At 46.8% G+C, this 24201-nt stretch overlaps 1 protein-coding gene across 1 annotated transcript in view; it reads right to left on the reverse strand.

Annotated features, from left to right (window-relative positions):
* Positions 1-24201, reverse strand: part of LOC138283013 (zinc finger protein 850-like) — a 57942-nt gene that overhangs the window by 9276 nt on the left and 24465 nt on the right. The window contains exon 2 of the mRNA XM_069221131.1: positions 403-2426. Coding sequence (XP_069077232.1) covers positions 403-1797 — 1395 coding nt within the window. The 5' untranslated portion in view covers positions 1798-2426. The remainder of the gene's footprint in view (positions 1-402; positions 2427-24201) is intronic.

The following is a 24201-nucleotide window of genomic DNA, read 5'->3' on the forward strand; positions in this document are numbered from 1 at the left end:
GAGCTTGATTCATTAGCTTGCAATATTTCAGGCAGGGAACACCACAGACTGCAATCACGGGATCTCCTAGATGGTTTAACTTCAATTTCGAATTTCTTTCCACAAAATCACCTGGTTGGCTTCTCACTGAAGCCTTCTCCGCTTTCAGTGCAGTGGTAGTGTTTCTCCCGAGTATGTATTCTATGATGTATGATCAGTATGTCTTAGTGAAGCTTTCCCCACTTTTTGTGCCCCAATAAGGCTTCTAAGTAGCATGACTGTTCTCTTACATTTTCCGCACTAAATCAGCCTTTACGGAGTATGGATCCTCCAATGCAGTAACAGACCTTGCTTTGAGTGAAGCTTTTCCCCACACTCTGTACATTTATATAGTTTCTCCTATGTACTGATTATTGATATCGCCACAGTATGCTGTTTTCCATATTCTGTTCTTCGATATGGTTTTTCACCATTGTGGATTCTTTGGTGTATTAACATTTTTGGCTTAAGACTGAACCTTTTTCCACATTCTGTACAACAATATGGTTTCTCACCAGTGTGGACTCGCTGGTGTATCAACAAACTGTGTGTCTTAATGAACCTTTTCCCACATTCTGCACACTGAAAAGGTTTCTCACCTGTATGAGTTGTCTGATGTCCCAATAGTGAGCTCTTTTGCGTAAAGCTTTTCCCACATTCTGTGCACTGATAGGGTTTCTCACCAGTATGGATTCTTTGGTGTATTAACATAGTTTTCTTAAGGGCAAAATTTTTCCCACAGTCTGCACAATGATAGGGTTTCTCACCAGTATGGACTCTCTGGTGCATCAACAAATTGTAGGTCTTAATGAATCTTTTCCCACATTCTGTACACTGAAATGGTTTTTCACCTGTATGAATTCTCTGATGTGTCAACAGTGTTCTCTTTTGAGTGAAGCTTTTTCCACATTCTGTACAGTGAAAAGGTTTCTCACCAGTATGGAGTCTCTGATGATCCACAACCATGTGCTTCTCGTTGAAGCTTTTTCCACATTCTTTACACTCAAAGGGTTTCTCACCAGTATGGATTCTCTTATGTACGATGAGTGTGGTTCTTCGAGTGAAGCTTTTCCCGCATTCTGTGCACCAATGGCATTTCTCAGCAATATGGCTTCTTTGGTGACTTAACATATCGGTCTCATGAGTGAAGCCTTTCCCACATTTTGTTAACTGAAAGTGTTTCTCACCAGTATGGACTCTCAGGTGTCTCAACAAATTGTATTCTGCAATGAAGCTTTTCTCACATTCTGTACACTGAAAGGGTTTCTCACCAGTATGGGTTCTATGATGCCTCCTCAGTGTGCTCTTCCGAGTGAAGCTTTTTCCACAGTCTGTACATTGATAGGGCTTCTCACCAGAATGGACTCTCTGATGTATGAGAAGATTTCTTTTCCGAGTGAACACTTCTCCACATTCAGTACACTGGTAGGGTTTCTCACCAGTATGGTCTCTTTGATGTAAGAAAAGATTTGTTTTGCGAGTGAAGATTTGCCCACATTCTGCACACTGATAGGGTTTCTCACCAGTATGGGTTCTATGATGCCTCCTCAGTGTGCTCTTCAGAGTGAAGCTTTTTCCACAGTCTGTACATTGATAGGGCTTCTCACCAGAATGGACTCTCTGATGTATGAGAAGATTTCTTTTACGAGTGAACACTTTTCCACATTCTGCACACGGATAGGGTTTCTCACCAATATGGACTCTGTGGTGTATCAACAAATTGTGTCTATCTATGAAGCTTTTACCACATTCTGTGCAGTTACAGGGTTTCTCACCCATATTGATTCTCTGGTGTTTTAGTAGCTTCTCTGGCTCAGTGAAGTGTTTCCCACATCCAATATACTGGTAAAGTTCCTTCCCAGAAAGTATTCTCTGATAATTCAACAGAGGATTCAGTGAGTCAAGCTTTCTCACACTGTTACAGTTTCTCCTAAGGATATTCTGATGCTGAACACATTTTTGATTAGAAGGAAAACGAGGTCACACTCTGTGCACTGATGTGGGGTTGTCACCTTATAAATTATAGATCATCTGATACAACTATAGATGTGAGCTTTGAGTGATGTTCACCTCGGACTCTACACTAGAACGTATCTCGCCACAGCAGAACATCTGAGGTACATATAGAAATACTGAGTAAAACCTTTTTTACGCTCTTTAATGATACAGGTTATCGTCACTGGGTTGGATGTTTAAAGTGCCCATAAGGATGAGCTCCGTATGAAGGTTTATCTCACAATAGGCCAGTGTTTCTCCCCAGAATTAATTGCACAATGTGCAATACAGGGCCAACCTTCGAGTGGAGGCTTACTCAGATGATTCTGCACACCAATACAATTTTTCTTCTTGTGGTGCTGTGCAGGACTGGTGCTGGGGTGCTGTGGGTCTCTTCATCAGGACCTTTGAATCTGTGAATGAGAAACAAAATGTTTATATGTGGCTAAAAGACGGAGAAGCTGGATGAGGAAGGGTAATTTTGAAGATGAGAGGCACAGAAGGAGAAATGCATCAATGGCTGTACTAGAGATATTAAAGCCCAAGAGTTAAAGCATACATTTTCTATACAATTTCCTGGTTGCACCTGGTGAACTAGTGGGTCCACTGGGTGCAGCTGCCAATCATGAATCTTGATCACACCCGTCTAGTTTTGAAATACAGCCTCTTGAAGTCTGTGGCCATTTGACTATGACTCTTAGTTGGTTGCTAGCCCAGCATTAGTAACCTCTCTAGCCTGACCACTGACTATTAAGAACAGTTAATTCTGTGAATCATCCCTCCATTGGCACAGACCCAAACTACCAAATCCAAGGAAGCACCATTCAAAAGGTGCAAGGACCTTGAGCACTTTGGGAAGTCTTTGTTAATGCAGTAAATATTGGATTACTTTTATGAGCAAATTAGCAGTGCTCCAACTCTATCAAATTAGCTTTTTCATACCATTTCTGACCTATGACACTATAAGGCAAGTCAGTCCTCTCCCATGCTACCAAAGCATCTATTTGAGAATATTTTATGCCATTTCAAAAATAAGGCTTCTAAAACCCAAATCTTGGAGGAAAATGTCTCCTCTAACTTGTAAATGATTATGCAACCTACGCCTCACCTACAAACACTGTTAAAATTTGAGCCAATGGGAGAGGTGCAGCTCAGCGTAGCATTTTTAGGTATTCAGACTTCTGCCTCCCTCAAAGAGCTTTTTCTGGCATCAACAATGAAAAGAAAAACAAAAAACAGCAGAACCCTTTTGTTCACTAGAGCTGCTTCAACTACTGAATAGTTGTTGGCCTGAAAATGGGGATGCCCGGGTTTTAAAAACAATTTTTTTAAATCACTGCAGTCAGACGATCTGAATAATTACCACCTTGTCTTAAAAGAACCTTAAATTCTGGAGAAAAAAAATTCTTGTGATGCTTGTTCAGTAACAGAGGCAGAAATACCTTATTGCATCTTCTACAGGAGGGATTTTTCTGTGACAAATTAGGTGAGCCTGGTTCCAGGGCACCTTATGAGGCATCTAAATGTAAGGATGGAACATCAACTTAAAGCACCTTAAAGGAAGAGGACTACGCCCTGCTACAATGGTCAACAAATAGGGGTAAGAAGTACAATAGGAAGAAAATAAAACATCCCCAATGTAGTGCTTTAGCACAATTAATGAATGTCCTCATTTGAGTCACTGATGCCCCTTTTCTGTCCAGTGAGCAGCCTGGTTCCTCAAGGGAGGACTTTTATTTGAGGGGCATCAGATTTACAATTTCTTTTACTTTGCAGGAAATTGTTTCCAGCACACTCAAATATGCCACTTTCTGTTCTTCTAGCAGTAGTCTTTTTAATACATTGATAGGGGTGTTAAGGTTGTCCAGTTCTATCTCTATTCGTTTGAGGGGGAAGTTTGCAACTTGCTTTTTTGTTCCTTATTGTGTGCAATTGTGTTGCTGATTCAATTGCCCCGCACAGACATTTTGCTGAAGGAGGATTCAGACTCTACTGAGGTACTGAAAGGAGAATAGATGTTTCATCCTGTGCTGCACTTCACCCCCCCACACTGGGCTTCAACCTGATTTAGCACTTGATAAGCCCAGATCAGACCACTCGCTTAATAAAGGCTAAAGCAAATTCTTCATAGCGAGCAGTCACCTCACCACCAACAGCATTCACCTCCATCCACCACCACTCACCTCATGCCACTTCCTCAGTACTAACAGTTCTGCCCTCCCCCACTGGTCCGCCTGGATCAGACTATTATTGGAAATTCTCATGGACACCAAAAGATACTAGCACCACTCCATCATGGGGGCTTTGTCGTTGAGAGGTAGTGCTATCTAGGAGCAGCTGGGTTTCTCTTAGAGCTCTGTTGAAAAGCTCCTGCCACAGCTTGGATAGGGGCAGCTGTGTTTTGACCCCTTTCACCATAGCATACTGGCAGTTTCTTAGTGGCTTAATGCTACTCTAATTGTTTGGGGTGTGATTAAAACCTTTACTTGCTTGCACAATAGACAGGAAGAAAGACTTTCAGCTCCATAACATTCTACGAAAAACGTAAAATGCCCAGGTTAAAATGGAAAGCTATGTTCACTGGGTATAATGAAAGTCAGGAGACTTTCGCCCCAGAGCTTTGGAGAACAAACGTAATGGGCCATACAAGATAGTCCAGACGACAGCTCTCTACTACTCGGTGGACACAGGTACCACAAGCAAACCAAAAAGGATGGTCTATGTGAACGAGCTGAAGACTTACTTCTGGAAAGATTACACACTTAGGCCCTCATTACAACATCGGCGGTCTTTTGATAAGACCGCCGAGGCTGCGGGAGCCAGAATACTGCCAGTGCCGGCGGTATTTCTAGCTCCCCTTTATGACTTTTCCACTGGGCCAGCGGACAGTAACAGTGTTACCGTCCACTGGCCCAGTGGAAAAGTCACATCAACATTGCTGCTGGCTCGTAATAGAGCCGGCGGCAATGCTGATGTGCAGCGGTTGCAGTAGCACCCGTCGCGCATTTCACTGCCCAAAATTCGGGCAGTGAAATGCGCGACAGGGCTATGCCTGGGGGCCCCTGCACTGCCCATGCCAAGTGCATGGGCAGTGCAGGGGCCCCCAGGGGCACCCCCAGTCCCCTTACCGCCAGCCATTCCATGGTGGTGTTTACCGCCGTGGCCAGGCTGGTGGTCGGGGACTCATAATCCCCGCCCTGGGGATTATGACCGCCAGGCGAAAGCCTGGCTGTATAGTGGAGGGGCCGGCAGTATGGCCGTGGCTACTGCGCCACGGTCATAATAGCTGGTGGAAAACCGCCAGCTTACCGCCGGCCGCCAGGGTCATAATGAGACCCTAAATGTTATGAGTACAGCAGAGGAGGGTGAGGATGACAATGAGCCTCGTCCTCACTACTGCATAGTGACATGAAGGGTGACACTGTGCAAGGGGTTCCGTTAGCTCCCAACTCAACACCTGAGTGACAGAGAGAATGCAACAAAGTGTTCAGAAAGTTTTCCAACCTGTTCGCGCTGACTATATGATTGACTCTGTCGGTATGCACAACACAGACCTAGGAGACAGACTGCCAGTGGAGGGCAGAAGGTAAAGAACGGCTGGCTGGGTTCTGGGCTGCATCAAGGAGGAAGTTGCTAAGAGACTGGAGAGAAATCTCGTAGTACACGGTCTAGTCTTGGGGAGTACAAGAGCAACGGTCTACCCACCTGCTGATGTGTGTCAACTTTCGAGCCCTTAATGAGGTAACCAAGAGCGATGCCCATCCAATCCCAAAAGCGGCTGAGCTTATGGATCACTTAGGTGCTGCAAAGTCCTTCAGCACCTTTGATCTTACCAGTGACTATTGGCACAGTTAGCACCAAGTGCCAAGGAAGAAATTGCATTTTCTCTGCCAGAGGGGTTTAAGGTGATGCACTTTAGGCTGAAGAATGCTCCTGCCACTTTTTAGCGATTGTCCAACCATGTTCTCGCAGGGCTGGAGCAGTTCTCTGTGGTCTACCTGGATGATATTGCACTGTTTAGCAATTCATTGCAGGACCACCTGAGACACCTAGGACAGGTGTTGGCCAAGATACAAGAGTCATAAATGTCCATCAAGGCAACCAAGTATCAGGTGGGGCAGTCCATTGTTTTCTACCTTTGGCATGAGGTGGGTAACGGGAAGATTCACCTGTTGCATGCCAAGATTCAGTCTGCGCTGGAGTAAGAGGTACCTACTACCCAGACTGAAGTGAGGGCCTTTTTAGGACTCATCAGGTATTTTGGGAACTTCGTGGCAAACTATGAAAATATAGTTACCACATTACCTGCTTTGACCTCCAGGAAGCGGCCCAGAAAAGTGACATGGACTAAAGAGCGTCAAAAGGCATTTGAGGAGCTAAAGAAGGCACTATGCAACGAATCAATACTGAAATCTCCTGACTAAAGTCAACCTTTCATTTTACGTACAGGTGCATCTGATAACAGAGTCTGAGTTGTGTTAAGTCAACTGGATGACAAAGGTGGAGGGCATCTGCTAGCCTTTATTAGTAATTAGTTACTACCCATGGAACAGAACTGGGCAGCTACTGAAAAAGAGTGCGTTGCCACAGTATGGTCCTTAAGTAAGGTCTGCTCTTACTTGTTTGGCACCAGGTTTGTAGCGCAAACGAATCATCTGCCAGTCAAGTGATTGATGGCTAAGAAAGGAGAGAATGCCATGTTGTTGAAATAGTCCATGTCTCTGCAAGAATTAGATTTTGTAGAGGAGCACCAAGCCACAATGAACCACGGGAATGCAGATGGACAGTCCTGCTGTTTCGGCTGATCTGATGACCCAACCTCTCCGGTTCAGGGCAGTCTGGTCTGGTAGGGGCGTCTGGTGGGACAGAAAAGTCCCCTGCATGGTGATGGATGTGCACCTCTACCCAGAGTGTCCCATTTGCAACAACCTCTGGATTCTTGGTGCATGCATGTGTGCCATTACCTAGGGCTGCCCCACCGATTGCTGGCTTGTTAGACTGTGCCCATAGCGCACTGGTTAAGGGCAACTACACGTACCAAGAGTTAATAGCTCAGGTGCAGTGGTGGAAGCATACAGTTTTTGAAATGGTGATCAGTAATGTGAACAGGTTGTTTTGACTGTGTAACTGGAGTGAGGCCTACTGCCCCACTCATGGAACGTTCAGCTTTGGTGTAGCCAACTCACTCTTGGAGTACATGATATAATATCTACCCGTGCACAGCATGTGTTTGCATGTTGGTACGTATGGGTTCCTGCATTTAGTACAGTACATGGAGGCCTGAGGTTTCCATATTGGAAACCCAGGGCATTGGAAAAGCAAATGGAAGTGGAGGAGCTATGTCAGGCAGATTTGTGGATTGCCAGCATTCCAGAGAGCGGGATAGGACACCAAATGGGGGAAGGGAGAGCCAAGCTCTGCTGTGCAATTCAAAAGGTCTCTGATTCATGAAAGGTGACTGGTCAGTGGGGACTGGGAAGAGGATAGGGCTGATAAGGGAAACACAGCAGAGACGAGGAATCACAATGATCAGGACTGGGGTCTTTTTAACCTTTTTGTTGGGATACATCAGTGAGGCTGACATTTAGGTATGATCCAGTAGTCACTCCCATGGACTGCGTTATGGAGCTATCAAGTGTGGAGTCTCTCCTGCTGTGACAAACTGCTTCCAAGGCAATAGAATAAACAGAGGAGTGGGCACTTCAAACGAAGCAACCCCTCCCCCCCCACTCAAACTTCAAAGACTAAGACATTAAATAACATCTGTGTCTGGAAATGGATTATAAAAAGGGGAGCTTGAGGCTTCCAAAAGCTCAAACCTTAGATGTACATCAGTGTGGTGTAGCTCAGCACGACTTTGGATCATTGTGATCAGGACAAGAGATTAGGGTCTGGTGGGAAAGGGGATATCACCCAGGAGAATCTCGACTACTTAACCTGGAGCGTCAGCATCTGCCTGCAGGGACCAGAGGACCCTGTGAGAAGGAGATCACCTTTGGAAGAAGCAAGGTCCAGTAGGGATCCTGTTGAGTGGACCCCAGAAGCAAGGTGTGAGATTCATGGTCAAGTCAGGACCGCAAAAAACAATTGGGCCATTCACCAATCTGCTGCTAAAGTTGGCGACATATGCCAGGAAAGTCGAACTTGAAAAATAAGCATGGTCTTAACTGAGGAAAGCCAGCACCCTGTGCAGCAATGTGACCAGAGAGGACGGTATCCTGTGTGGTGGTGCTTGCGACCCCCATATGCAACGTGGTGGCTGCAGGGGAGAGACAGGCCTGTCACCCTTGTGCAACAGAGAAAAGGGAAGCCTAGCCTGTTGTAAACCGTGTAATCAGAGCATCTGCTTTGGCACCTCAGACCAGAAGCTGCACAAGACATGCCGCTAGAATAAGAAGGATTTACAACAAAAAAAACAACAACAAAAAAATCAGAGGAGTGCTGTGGCTGTCCAGCAGGCTTGCCTGTGGTGATGAAGCTATCGCTCATTGCCCGGCACCCACTTGCGTTGACTGTGGAGCCGAATTTCTGAACGCCTACAAGCCGCTTCTACACTCCCAGGCTTTCCATACCATAACACTAGTAGAAGCTGGTAAGACTGATCACCAAGTCACAGGGCCACTGGGGGAACTTGCTCTGAAGATAGTTGCTCAGTTCTGAAGCACTTTCACTCCAAAACCATTGTGGAACATCTAACACTCGAACTTGCTAGCAGGCCTAATCTAGTTGTTGCCCCAGTCAGTATGCAGGGGAACAGGTCTCAGGATCTTGCACGGACACCCCTAGAGTGCCAAACTTATGAAGACTTAGTATATTATTTGTTGTGTGATGTATTTCATTTTGTGTTAATATAGTAACACTACTTTTTTCAGCTAGTATTTTGCTGGAGACTCATTAACTGGGGTTGCTATGTATATTTTGAGTCTTGTGTCCATCTAAACCTTGCACCTAACTCCCATTGAGAAGCCCTGGAATGTTTATCTTGTGCTATGACAGAGTCAAACATTGAAGGGTAGTACTTGCAGAGGTAGTCAGGATCAATACTAGGCTGGGCACTGGGATAGCAGGAGTAAAAGCCCACAACACCCACAGTTGGGCCCTGCCTGTCCAGTAAAACACAAACACACTCGCCCCACCCCCTTAGGTAATTATCTTTCTGGTGGATACTGTAGCTATCTGCAGATTCCTCACCTCTTAACTATCCTCCAGGTGCCAGACTGTATCCAGAAAAGTTGAAATAGCTCTTCTCTGCAAAAAGGTGGCACCACAGCTCCAAATGGGCTCTGGTACCTTCTTGTACAGGAGGACAATGAGCCGTGTGGTACCACCCAGGTGCGCTGCATTCTGTTTCTGTTCTTTTTTCCAGAGACAGAAAGACAGAAAGACACACACACTAACTAGAGATAAAAAAGAACCAACTTCAGATCTTATTTTATCATTAATAGCGTCAGTACTACTGAATTACATTCCTAACCTTGCCCATAAAACTGCACTCAGTGAGGACATCTCTAGAAAATTCAATACAGATGCAAGAATCGTCTCTGCTACGTTCCCTTCTGCACAGTTCACATCGTTTCTGAGCATACACGCAATAAATGCAGCTCATATATCTTAAAGATTCACTTTTCTCAAATGTTCTCGCAGGTCACAGCTTTTCTTCAAATCAAGAATCCAGGCTTCAATTCATAGTAGACTGTTTTCACATGAACACAGTGCTATCCTACCTTTTGTCAGTAGTGGTTCTCCTGTATCCCCACCATACAGTACCACTGGCCCCTTGGCATTCCCACTACCGCCATTTTTCAGTCATGTTAATCACTTCTCCCCAAGATGTCTGCAGTCAGAGAATAGCGAGCTCAGAAGTTTAAAATCAGCCCCATCGATTAACATCGAACACGCCAGTCAGTGGTATCTGGTTACATGTGTTATGAGCCTTATGGAGCATAATCATTTAAACATAACTACTCACAGTGCAATAGCCTGTGCTTATAATTACACGAAGTGCACGTGTTTTGTCTGCACAGATATTGCCATTAATCACCTGTGAGAAGTATATGTGCCACCTTTTCCCATCTCTCCTGGCTCTTTGTTGTCAGAGTTGCCATCAGACTCATCCTCGTTATAAAAAATAAACAAACAATTTTGCCTAATGGCTTTGTCTAAGGCTTCAAACGTTGTGCGGTCCTATGTTAAAAGCTGGCAAAACAGAATCTGTCTCGTATTTAAACTTATCATATGTCAAAAAATCCAGGATCTTTCATCACCCTTTGCTCTTTAACTTTTCTAGCAACAAAAATCTATCCTCATTGACAAAATCCCCAAAATGTGTTTTTCAAGTTTCAGAAGTAGAGGGAGGTATCTTTGTTCATATGTGATTGACATCCCAGGAAAGTTCATACACAACTCAACTTACCATGAACCAACAATTTATCCCTCTCCTCGCCAACAAGACTTTAACTATTGTAATACCCGCGACTCCAGCCAGAGAAGCCAGTGTTCTTTCCACCTGGTCACATGAACAAATCTCTACTTCCTCAAACCAATATGATGCACAATGGGTCTGATACTTGAAAATATATCTGAAAGCCAGGTCTGTAAGGGTACCCATGGTATAAGATTGCACAGTGATATCCCGAACTAGCCCTGGTTTCCCGCTAACATATAGTAATCTAGTACAGGCTTACCCAAGGAGAAACTCTTGTGTGTAGTCCAGCCAAATAAATTAGACGCTTTTGCTTGGCTGAATTAATATATGTATACCAAAGCAGAAAAGTATGTATTCTGGATGAAAATGTGTGTAGTTTTAGTTTTTAGAACTCACAAACTGATATTTGGGGGGAAAAAAATGTTGAATTTCCTAAATATATTTGAAGCTGATATTTGAGTTGTAAATCATGTGGCATTGGGGAGACTTAGTACTAACATTACTGCCCTGGCGCCAAGGGCATTGCAGCTATTGCTGTTACGTATTTCCCAGGTAAAGGCATTCCATATTTGCAAAGCCTTTTTAGGGTCGAGCGCAAAGCTCTCTGTCCTTGGTGAAATCTCTCAGTGGGCTTTTAACCACGCTGATGTCAAGCCCATTAGTTTGGTTGGTTCGTGGGCTTATCTTTTAAAATTTGCTTGATTTAATTAGTGAAAGGCAAGCATACGTCATGCCTTTTCCGGTGTTTAGCCTGCCTCGAGCGCACCGGCCAACTACTGAAAACATACGAGGCTCCATGTTTTCCGTATGGTTTCTGCACTATTTATTTCGTAGGCAGCGCAATCTCGCTGGGCAATAGTAGAGCGCTTTGCATGACATCGACCCTGTTACATGGATAGTTGCACTTTTGCCGGTTACATGGATAATTGCACTTTTGCCGGTTTCATGGATAATTGCACTTTTGCCGATACGGTTCACTGCATGCAAACTTCTGTTTCCTTTTGTGTGTTTGCTTTGCGCTCATGTGGGCCATCGGCTCGCTTATGTGAAACTGTTTTACTTTTCATTTTCAGTTTATGTGGCAAGAAAAGTCTGGTTAGGAGTTTACAATGCTAATAGCTTTAACTCGAATAAACGTTTGACCCATTGCATTGCAAATGCTTGTTTAAATTTCTACTGGCAACCCTGCCTGTTGCACTGACATGGTTACTTCTGGTCAATGTGCATACGGTGGCATTAACGTGCTCTTGTCTGACCTGGTAACTATTACAACACAAATAATATTAGTAGCTCAAGATGATTTTCAACTAACATAAGAAGCTCTTGTTACAGAAAACATTGTAGACCCCTGATTTGGGACATGTGTATTGTAATCAGTGAAAGTATTCACCTGATGGAAATAAGGGATATTCAGAAAAAATACAGAAATTTGGTTACCACTACCAAATTCAGCAGTGGCATTCTACAATTTGCAATCTTATTCACATCCCTGCCAAGGTGTCCGTTTTCTTCAGAGCTGCGCAATAATTATTTCAATGACGTCCCCAGTTCCCAGACTAACCTCAATTCTCAAGTAGCAAATGTAGTCTGCTTTCCATATCAACCGAAACTTTCCACCTGTACATCAGTGGCATTAGCTCAGATTTTACCCTAGTTAAATTTTCCGACCACAGAAGTATCTATTTGGATCACTTTGCCAGTAGCATCTAATTGGGTCATTTGCTCACTTCCAGTTGTTGATTTGCCTCTGGGTCTCTAATAAATTATGAATACGTCATTCGCTTGCATACAGAACAGCATACATGGACCGTTGAAACATATCCTCCAAGTCACACGTTTCTCAGGTAGCATACAGATCTGTGGCTTCATAGCAAAAGCAAAAGCAGCAGAAATGTGGAGCAACCCTGTTTACAACACACGTCAGATGGATAGGACTGGACATATTTCTACTGGTGAAAACACTTGACATCGGGTCTGTATACAGCATTAGTTCCTTTGATTGAAATGGAACTCCATCCCGCTTTCACCTAAGGAATTCCATCAGGAAAGGCAGCTCCTCAGAGTCGATTATCTTCTCTACCCCATTTGTGACTGGATCTGCATTCACATTCGGGAGTATTTGGGGTGAAGTAGTGAATACTCTGAAGGAAAGCACTATCTTTTTGGCATGGTTACACCCACTCCCTCAAAATTTGGTTGCAGAGGACTGTGCACACCCCACAATTGGCATACTGGTGGCCCCTTGTAAGTCCCTAGTATATGGTACTTAGGTACCCAGGGCATTGGGGCACTAGGGGTTACCCATGGGCTGCAGCACGTATTGTGCCACCCATGGGAGCCCATGCAAAATGTGTCTGCAGGCCTGCCATTGCAGCCTGTGTGAAAAGGTGCATGCACCCTTTCACTACAGGTCACTGCACCAGGTCACAGTAAGTCACCCCTATGGTAGGCCTTCCTAGCCCAGAGAGCAGGCTGTACGTACCTGTGTGTGAGGGCACCCCTGCATGAGCAGAGGTGCCACTATAAACTCCAGCTCCATTACACTGGACTTCGTAAGTGCGGGGAAGCCATTTTACCTGTGTACTACCTGTGTCCAGCTACATAATGGTAACTTCGAGCCTGGGCATGTATGTCTGAATTATACCCCAATATTGTTGCCAATATTGGTTGTACGACTCCATGCACTCTGAGGGCTCTTTAGAGCACACCTAGCGTTGCTCCTACCAGTCTTCTGGGGTATTCCGGGCAGCTGGCGCTACTGTTACCCCTCAAACAGGTTTCTGCCCTTTTGCTGCTTGACCAGCTAAAGAAGAAGGCAGAACAAAGGTTTTCCTGTGAAAGAGGTGTTACATGGCTCTGGAACCAACGGTATGCTTTGAAGGGCAAATTTGGTGCCCTCCTTGCATAAACTGGTTTGCACCAATCCAGGGACCCCCAGGTCCCTGCTCTGGCGCGAAACTCAGCAATGGAAAGAGAAGTGACAACACCCCTGTCTATCACGACCCCAGGGGAGGTGCCCAGAGTTCCTTCAGGTGGCCACTTGATTCCGCCATCTTGAATCCAAGGTAGGCAGAGACCCCTGGGAGCATCTGAGTGGCCAGGTCAGGTAGGTGATGTCACAGCCCCTTCCTGATAGCTGGTCACTCTGCTAGGTGACCAATCCCCCTTCCTGGGCTATTTAGGGTCTCCCTCTTGGATGGGTTCTCAAATTCGACATACAAGATTCCAGCAGGTCTCCTCTGCATCATTTACTTCATATTCTGGCCACAGGGGCTGCAATTGGACTCCCAAGGAACGACAATCTGCAACTACAGCGGTGACTCTACTCTGCAACATTGTTTCTCCAGCTCCTTCCAACAACTGCAACATTTCCCCGGCTGTGTATCCTCTGAGGGCAGTGAGTCTTCAGCCTGCACAAGTAAGTAAGAAGGAATCTCCCTTGGAGCAAAGGAGTCACTCCCCTGCATCTGCAGGCACCAACCACAATGATGACTGGCAGTGTGGATCTGCTCTCCTCCAGAACTGCCTGGATCCTGCATCACAGGTGGTGGTCTGGAGTGGTCTCCTGGGTCCTCCCTACCAGCTGTCCAACGTGGGAGATGGTAACCCTCTGCCTCGCCTTGCAGGACAGTACCCCTATGCACCACAAGTCTTGCAGCTACCAAGGCTTGTTTGCTCCTCCTCCAAGGGATCTTCAGGCTCCGTGTAGCCTCATCCCCCAGCACTCCTTCCTGCAAAACACAGTCTCCTGCCTGTTCCTTCAGCGACGTGAGACTCCTCTTCAGGTGTGCTGTGTGGGCCTCACTGCAACTGCTGTGGCTGCTGCTGGTTGGTTGCCAGTGGGGGCTGCCTCCTCTTCCTGTGACTCTCCCGACTGCTGAGGGTCACCCTGGACTCCCCTCCTTGGGTCAAGACCGCTGGGCCTTGCTGGTCCTCTTTAGCCTTGCAAAACTTCTTCTCCGTCTCTTGCATTTGTCAATGCTTGTTGGTGATTTTCCAGCACCACTGACTGACTGCATCTCGACCACCGACGTAGGACACCACTTGCATCACTCCTGGGACTTTTCTTCATCTCCGGTGCTGCCCTGCTGGCCTTCTTTGTCTACCGTCGACCTGGTCCTGCATCCACAGAATGGTGGCTCCTGCCACAACTGGACACTCCAACACGAACTGGACTTGGTACCCTTCCTTTGCAGGTCCTCTTCTGTCAGGATCCACCTTTGGGTTCTTCCAGTCTTGGTTGGGTCTTGCATAATCCTTTCCCAAAGTCCTCATGTTGTTTTGGGGAAAACCAGGAACTTACCTCTGCTCTCCTGGTCGCTAGGAGGCACTTTGGTACTCACCTCTTGGGGTTCTTAGTCCCTCCAGCTTCCCTCTACTGATTCCACTTTCTTGGCTGGGGGACTGCCTTGGACATTCCACTTTTTTTAGTATATGGTTTGGCCCTCACGGTTTACCTATTTTTTTGCCAATGGGTATTGCTTTCTATGCTCTTTACTGATTGCTGATGTGTATATAATAGTGTTTACTTACCTACTGTTGGGGGTTGACTATTCAGTTTTCTAGTATTTGTGTTACTCTAATAAAGTACCTTTAGATTTGTAACATTGTGTAGCTCATTCATGTGCGTGAGCGCTCTGTGACTCTAGTGGTATTGCATAAGCTTTGCATGTCTCCTAGATAAGTCTTGGCTGCTCATCCACAGCTACCTCTAGAGAGCCTGGCTTCCTAGACACTGCCTACACTTCACTAATAGGGGATACCTGGACCTGGTATAAGGTGATAACACCATAGGTGCTCACCACACACCAGGCTAGCTTCCTACATACTCTTCATAGATTAGTCAATGTGGACCTCTCATGTATAAATCCTATTTGGTCTGTCAGTATTAAAATCAATATCAGAGGTAACAGGTGATCTGCAATTACTTTAGAAAGAATTTTACATTCAATATTAATAAGAGATAGGGTTCTATATGGCTCTCGCTAGGGATGTTTTTCCTGGTTTCAGTAACTTAAAAGGTCCCTCTCTCGTGTCCTCTGGCTATCGCATATTAAAAGGGCCTTCTCATTAGGTCTTTAAGCTGCACTAGTAGTTTCTCAAAGACTTTATAAAGATCACTGGTCAGCTCATGTGGCCTTTGAGGCATCTCTCTCATTTTTATACAAATGTTTGCTTTTTGCTTACAGACAAGAGTGCACATATTTCTTGCCCTGACTCTCTCAATCCATGATAGTGCAAGTATTGCCAAGTCACCTCTCAGGCTGCAGTTCCCTGCACAGTTTAGAGTGCCTTGTAATATTTTGGGAACTCTACATTGATAAACCTCTCTCTCTGGTTACCATGACATCCGTTTTGTTACTGACACTTCAACTGTATTGAGGCCAAATGCCACTCTAAGCAGTCCTGCCCATGGCCTATCTGGGTTTCCTGCACATCTCTCAGTAATGGCATCTTCGGGTCCAACATGACAACTTTTCTTTCTGATAATTCCCTAAACTTCTCAGATCTGCCGTCTTCTACTCAAGTACTATTGTACTATATTTCAATCCCATTCACCTTATTTCGAGCTCTATAAAGGGCGCCTCATATCCGGAGTACCCCATCTTCTTTGGCACGGCACATACTCCGGATGTAAGGTTTAAACACACTCCACATCACACCATCTTCGGCATCCTAGTCTATATTAGAATTGTAAATAAAGAAGGAATTGTTCTTTAATTGCATTGCAGAACACTATTGAACAGAACCGTATCCACCAGCTGGGCTGAGGAGTGATCAGACGTTTTAGTCAAAATATTAGCCTCATTGTAAAGAAATGGCTCCCTGTTGCAGTTACCCCCCACTTTTTGCCTGATACTGATGCTGACTTGACTGAGAAGTGTGCTGGGACCCTGCTAACCAGGCCCCAGCACCAGTGTTCTTTCACCTAAAATGTACCATTGTTTCCACAATTGGCACAACCCTGGCACCTAAGTAAGTCCCTTGTAACTGGTACCCCTGGTACCAAGGGCCCTGATGCCAGGGAAGGTCTCTAAGGGCTGCAGCATGTCTTATGCCACCCTAGGGACCCCTCACTCAGCACAGACACACTGCTTGCCAGCTTGTGTGTGCTGGTGGGGAGAAAATGACTAAGTCGACATGGCACTCCCCTCAGGGTGCCATGCCAACCGCCCACTGCCTGTGGCATAGGTAAGTCACCCCTCTAGTAGGCCTTACAGCCCTAAGGCAGGGTGCCCTATACCACAGGTGAGGGCATATGTGCATGAGCACTATGCCCCTACAGTGTCTAAGCAAAACCTTAGACATTGTAAGTGCAGGGTAGCCATAAGAGTATATGGGCTGGGAGTCTGTCAAAAACGAACTCCACAGTTCCATAATGGCTACACTGAATACTGGGAAGTTTAGTATCAAACTTCTCAGAATAATAAACCCATACGGATGCCAGTGTTGGATTTATTAAAAAATGCACACAGAGGGCATCTTAGAGATACCCCCTGTATTTTACCCAATTGTTCAGTGCAGGACTGACTGGTCTGTGCCAGCCTGCTGCTGAGAGACGAGTGTCTGACCTCATGCGGTGAGAGCCTTTGTGCTCTCTGAGGACAGAAACAAAGCCTGCTCTGGGTGGAGGTGCTTCACACCTCCCCCCTGCAGGAACTGTAACACCTAGCAGTGAGCTTCAAAGGCTCAAGCTTAGTGTTACAATGCCCCAGGGCACTCCAGCTAGTGGAGATGCCCGCCTCCTGGACCCAGCCCCCACTTTTGGCGGCAAGTCCAGGAGAGATAATGAGAAAAACAAGGAGGAGTCACTGGCCAGTCAGGACAGCCCCTAAGGTGTCCTGAGCCGAGGTGACTCTGACTTTTAGAAATCCTCCATCTTGTAGAAGGAGGATTCCCCCAATAGGGATAGGAATGTGACCCCCTACCCTTGGGAGGAGGCACAAAGAGGGTGTACCCACCCTCAGGGCTAGTAGCCATTGGCTACTAACCCCCCCAGACCTAAACACGCCCTTCAATTTAGTATTTAAGGGCTTCCCTGAACCTAAGAATTTAGATTCCTGCAACTTACCGAAGAAGAAGACTGCGGAGCTGAAAACCCCTGCAGAAGAAGAAAGAAGACACCAACTGCTTTGGCCCCAGTCCTACCGGCCTGTCTCCTGCCTTCTAAAGAACCCTGCTCCAGCGATGCTTTCTCCAGGACCAGCGACCTCTGAATCCTCAGAGGACTGCCCTGCTTCCAAGAGACCAAGAAACTCCCGAGGACAGCGGTACTGCTCCAAAATGACTGCAACTTTGTTTCGAAGGAGCAGAGTTAAAGACCCCTGCAACTCCCCGCAAGAAGCGTGAGACTTGCAACACTGCACCCGGCGACCCCGACTCGACTGGTGGAGAACCAACACCTCAGGGAGGACCCTCCGGCGACTCCGAGACCGTGAGTAACCAAAGTTGTCCCCCCTGAGCCCCCACAGCGACGCCTGCAGAGGGAATCCCGAGGCTCCCCCTGACCGCGACTGCCTGAACTCCATTTCCCGACGGCTGGAAAAGACCCTGCACCCGCAGCCCCCAGCACCTAAAGGAACGGAACTCCTGCGCAGGAGTGACCCCCAGGAGGCCCTCTCCCTTGCCCAGGTGCCTGCCTGCAACGCTGAAGAGATCCCTTGGTCTCTCATTGAAAACCATTGAAAACCCGACGCGTGTTTGCACACTGCACCCGGCCGCCCCCGCGCTGCTGAGGGTGTACTTTTTGTGCTGACTTGTGTGTCCCCCCGGTGCCCTACAAAACCCCCCTGGTCTGCCCGCTGAAGACGCGGGTACTTACCTGCTGGCAGACCGGAACCGGGGCACCCCCTTCTCTCCATTGAAGCCTATGTGTTTTGGGCACCTCTTTGACCCCTGCACCTGACCGGCCCTGAGCTGCTGGTGTGGTAACTTTGGGGTTGCTCTGAACCCCCAACGGTGGGCTACCTTGGACCCAAACCTGAGACTTGTAAGTGATTTACTTACCTGACAAAACTAACAAAAAAACTTACCTCCCCAGGAACTGTGAAAATTGCACTGTGTCCACTTTTAAAACAGCTTATTGTGTTTTATGTAAAAAGTATACATGCTAATGTAATGATTCAAAGTTCCTAAAGTACTTACCTGCAATACCTTTCAAATGAGATATTACATGTAGAATTTGAACCTGTGGTTCTTAAAATAAACTAAGAAAATATATTTTTCTATAACAAAACCTATTGGCTGGATTTGTCTCTGAGTGTGTGTTCCTCATTTATTGCCTGTGTGTATGTACAACAAATGCTTAACACTACTCCTTTGATAAGCCTACTGCTCGACCACACTACCACAAAATAGAGCATTAGTATTATCTCTTTTTGCCACTATCTTACCTCTAAGGGGAACCCTTGGACTCTGTGCATACTATTCCTTACTTTGAAATAGTGCATACAGAGCCAACTTCCTACACTCATGAAGTGCATGTAGTAAGTCTGGAGTGAATAACACCCTGCCTTATCCAGAGGAGGCTTGACGTACCGTAGACGGGTACGTAAATTCCACGATTTCAAAAAGCAAATGCCTCCATGCACCCTACACCTCGAAAACCTTATAATGCAAGTGAGCCTTGGCAGAATGTGAGTATTTGTAATAGACCCATCACGATCCAGTCCAGAAATGTGATAAAATCCACTGCAAAAATGAATTGTAGAACTCCAGGCATTTAGAAATCACCTTCTTGAAGAAGGGGGACTCATGTATGGCAGGATTTTATACAAGCACTTATGTAAACGTGCAATGTGCCATACTTCTGTGCACTATCATCTAACAGCCTTCTAGACATACAATCAACTCCCTTGTTCTGAAATGATTTGAGTTCCTTTTAGTGTTTTTACTTCCTGTAATCCAGTAGAGTACAATGTAAAGTATTACTGCTAATGAGTGGGCTTGCTAGTCTCACCATAAAGTGGCTCAAGAAGGTGTGCTCCTATACAATAAATTCAGAAGCGATTCCATAAACTCTTACATACTCCCTTCCTGTTTCTTTTTATTAATTCCACAAAAAGGATTTTGTTCTTCTGGGTCTTCTAGCTTTGCTTGAATGTGTAGCATTCCAGCTTGAGTACAGAGCTGGCAGTGGATGCGAGGAGCCATTGCCTGGATGGGTTTCACTGTCCAGGTCAGGGTTAGGCCGGGGCGGATCTCACGGAATTTCACTCAGTGGAATCAGGTGGAATCCTGCCAATAAGTGAAAAATGTGCATCGTACTGCTCGTGCTCTGATTTTATCACCAATAATGCATTTCACGTGAATGGCACCACACTATTTTCAAGTTGATTCTGCTGTTGCTTGAGTAGAAAATTCCCTCTGGAAGCAGCCCACTGACGGCGACTGCCCTCGTTCATAAAATCTCTCCAGAAGTCCTCCTGGTGGCCAGAAACACTAATACGGGGCACCAAGTCTATCTGGCAATCGCCAGCTTGCATTCTGAAGCCTCATACTGTTACTGGTGTAATTCTTTTTCTGAAACGGAAAACTATTTCACCATGCAGATTTTGGCAGGAACTCAGAGTCGCCAAAATTCTTCAATTCCCCTTGTGGAGTTAAAATTCCACCTGGGCTTAGTCAAGGTGTCCAGCTTGGTTCTTATGGTGTGCCATCTGTGCCCATCTTGGGTTTTGACAACATACTCTTCATCGTAGCCAATTCCTACTGCGCAGCCTGTTTCCCTGTAAAATTCAAAGACTTCCGTTTTCACTCCTGAATCTATGGCTGCTCCCTCCTTCCCTGAAATGAGAGTTTGGACTGTTGGCTATCCAACTTTAACAATTCTGCCGAATGTACATTACAAGCTAGTGGCAGCAGGAAGTCACTGATAGTGAGTAAATCTTCATGTGAATCTTTGGGTAAAGTGAAGGCAATGCACTACCTCCATCGGTGTTAGACGGGGCTCCATTTGCCAAGAATCTCCTCTTTGTGTAACTTTGCTCACTATTGTAGGTTGAAACCAGGCTTGTGTATTGTAGTTGCAGCCAGAAGTCAGCAAGCTTCACTTTCTATATACTATATTTTTTCTAGTTGATCCAATTCATAGACTTTATTCTGAGCTTCCCCTCCTTTGCCTGTTAGACACACTCTTGGATGATCCATTTAGGGACATTCTGGCACGCCTGCGGAACACATCTCTTGCCACCAGCAGGTAGGCGTCATTGTGTTTGTCTGTTTTCCTGCCTGCTGCATGTTCTGGGATGTAGGTGAGAGTCTAGGGTCCTTGTGCGCTCTCATGGAAGACGATGAGTAGAGGCAGGAACATGCTGCGCCGTGATGGGGCGGGTTTCCTAGTCTGTTTTCCCAAATCCATCACGGTCATTGTTTCCTAAGCACAAATTGGTTTAGCCCACATTAGGATGAAAGGTTTAATTCATGTGAATGATAGCTTTTCTTCCACATTATATTATGGTATATAATCCTTGCTGGAACACCACTCTGTGCGTCACAATGCTCCTGGATGTTGATCCAGTTCTTTCCCCCTTCCTCTTCCCTGCTAATACCTAGTCTGCTCTGCTCCCTATGCTCCTTGTGATTCTCGGTGTTTTGTTGTTGGCAATTTAGAAAAGGCTTTTTGCATTGGCTTTTTCCTCCTTGATAGTTTCCTTAGTGGGTATGTTCCAGCTTTGTGTTCCGCAACATTGGCTGGCTGGCAAGGTGGTTTGTGCGTGTGATCACCCCATCTTTCAGGCCGAGGAGGATAGCTTAAAGCCCAGCTCTTGAAACTGTCATGAAAGCAAAATCTCCTTTAATGGTGGCCAGTCACTTGTTGTCCTGGAGAACAGTGTCCTATTCCTACCTCGGACTTCAACAGTTCGCCCAGCATATGAGTTACTGTTCCTTTGGTAAGTGTACAGACATCTCCTTTTCGATGCCTGGTGTCTGAACCCGATCAGAGGCCCACAGGACAAGCAGGGCCTAATCAAGGGGGTTACTGCTACTATGGATTCTGAGCAATTAGGCCAAGCAACCCTTCAGCACTTGACTCTCAGTGGTAGCACAGGTTGAGTAGTACTAGGCTTCCCTGAGGAGGGGTGGGGAGTTAGACATGGTGGGGGGAGCATGGTGAACACAGGCTCACAACTTAAAATACGTTCAGTAGCAGCAATAAATGATTGCCCAGTCAAATACTGGCTTTTATGAAAAAAGCAGTATTTATATATCAAAACAACTTATAATACTGCATTCACAATCAGTATACTCAGTCCCCTGAGGTCAGGGCTCTTGTATTTCAAAAGGCGGATCCCTGAGAACCACTCCACCTCTTGCTAGAAATAGTAGTTATTCCTCATCAGGTCACATTCAGGTTATGCCCTACTGGTAGTCCGAATTGCAGGAGTACCACTCCGACTTGTATTGAAGTCAAAGTTGTTTCAGCGCCGAGGTGCTATATAGCAAGTAAGTTCTCTTGGGGACTTTTGGATTATAAATCACTTACAGCCACCAGCAGGACCTGCATGACCAGAGCCTCCAAGCACCCACTTCTCAGGTGCTGGAACTGCAGCAGCAGTCTCCAGTGAGTTCCTGACACGGGCCCTGCTGGGGCAGTGGCTGTCTGTCTTTGGATTCCTCACACATGATCCTGTGGGGGCAGCGGTTACATGTTCTAGACACTCCTCCAATGCTGGTAATTTTCCTTGGGTCCTCCCCACATTTCAGGGGAGGAATGGTGGGTGGAGAGTGGGTATGGAATCCAGCTCTCCTGGTGCTGATCCTCAGCCGGGACTTGGGCCCGCATGGGTTGCTGAGGAGGCCTCTTCCTCCAGACGACAGCTCAATCAGACCGCACAACTTGTCCTGTACCTGATGGCCCCACCTGGCATACGGAGTCACCGTCCTCACGCTGCAGAATAGCTAGAGCCTGGTCAGCAGGTTAGTAATTTACACACTTGCTCTACCTGGCATACAACCAACTTCCCTTTGCACACGGGATATGACCCAATTGGTGCATAAGTCATTCTCCTCACACAGGGCGGAGCTTAGCAGCCGAAGATGGTGGACGTCTGCTAACAAGGCTCCACGACAGTGCAATCCACAATAATCCTGCCCTCTTACGAGGTGCATGGTTGCATCGACCAACGCGGAGGGAGTGCTAAACTGTGGCTAACAGGGCACTTAATGAAACACATCAGACCCCAGAGAACGGTGCATAAGAGTCCACCGAACCCACCCCTCCGAAACTGCGCAGCAGGCCCACGAGGCCTACCACCTAGGGCGCGGAGCCAGCACAGACCATGTGGTGCGAAAGCCCCGGAGACGTAGTGAAGTGCTGTGGGGATGAAGTGGAGTGCTGATCAACTCACCCCTTCCCCTGAGACAATGGGTCCCCAGCCTGACGTTACCCATCTGTAGACTGAGAAGCCAACTGCCTAGCCCTGCCTGATCCTGAGTGGTGCACTGCTGAAAGACTCCGGAGGGCCAGTCGTCTGCAATCCTCTATCTCCGAGCAACACCTACCAGGCCGGGCTGCGACTGCTGATCGACACACTAACACTGCCGCAAGGTAGGAAATTGACCCCGCCGAAGGAGCGGCCCTGATTCCCTCTCTGGTCACTGAATCTCCTGGTTGTGGTCTGGTCCCCATCCCAGAGCCCTTTTCTCTGACGGAAAGGCACCGCAGACGCCTCAACCCCTGCCACAAGCGCCATGCCACAGGCCCCTGCAACCCTGTGACACCCAAAAGGACTTATCTGCCAGCCGCCTCCACTAGATTGTGCCAGTGAACTGGACTGAGGAAACGAGAATACCTCTGCATGCGAAGGATGGGCTTCGATTTGCGTGTGACCGGTGCACAGGCCAGCTCATCAAGAGGCAGACAAGAAGTCTGTTGAAACTGAATAGGACTGTGTGGGGTGTGGGGAGGGGGGGGAACAGGTTGTAGTCGGTACAAATCTTCCACCCTTAAGACTGCTACCGCCTGGACCGCTGGAGGCCCTGTGGGTGCCCTAGTCCCTTGTGCCCTGCAGTGACCACCTACTTACCCTGACCACTGTGATACATCGCACACACCCTAATTCAACCACTCAGACATTTCCTCCCTTCCACCCACACATGAAAGAATGAGCTGGAGGATGGATACCAGGTGAGGGCCTCTCCCAGACATAAAACGCGGGCCCGACTCAGCACACATTTGAGGACCCAATCCTTCCGATCTGACCTGGGCGTCTAGAGACACTAAAACACCGTCACAGCATTGAGGGTCTCATAGCAACAACAAGGAAATGCACCCAGGGGCCCAGCACGGAGCGGAACGACTACCTGGGGGAAGGGGCACAGACCTGTGTGCAATCTGAATACCTCCCACCTATCGCTCTCCCACCCCACATGACTGCCTTAAGGCCTGGAACACTGCAGGAAGACTTAAGCAGTGGCATCTGGTGATAATTCCCCCCCCCCACACACACACACACAAAAGTTCATCCTAGATGACCAGCCAAGTCCATAGACTGACAGGAACAAGGAGACCCAGCATCCCCACAACCCAAGCCTTCCCCTGCTAAACTAGATGCCATTTCAATGCCATTGAATCATCGCATACATCTGTCGAATCGCGCATCAAGGAGATCCTGGTGGAATCCGGGCTTCTCTTCGAAGACCGAAAAATACTAGCTTCTAGGGTTACAGAGGCAGACGTGCCATTTCAGAAATACAAGCTCAACTGGCAGAACAAGGCAGAACCATGCAAGATCTCCAGGAGCAAGTACAACTCCTAGAGA

Source organism: Pleurodeles waltl, chromosome 2_2 (assembly GCF_031143425.1).
Source record: "Pleurodeles waltl isolate 20211129_DDA chromosome 2_2, aPleWal1.hap1.20221129, whole genome shotgun sequence".
Taxonomy (NCBI): Eukaryota; Metazoa; Chordata; class Amphibia; order Caudata; family Salamandridae; genus Pleurodeles; species Pleurodeles waltl.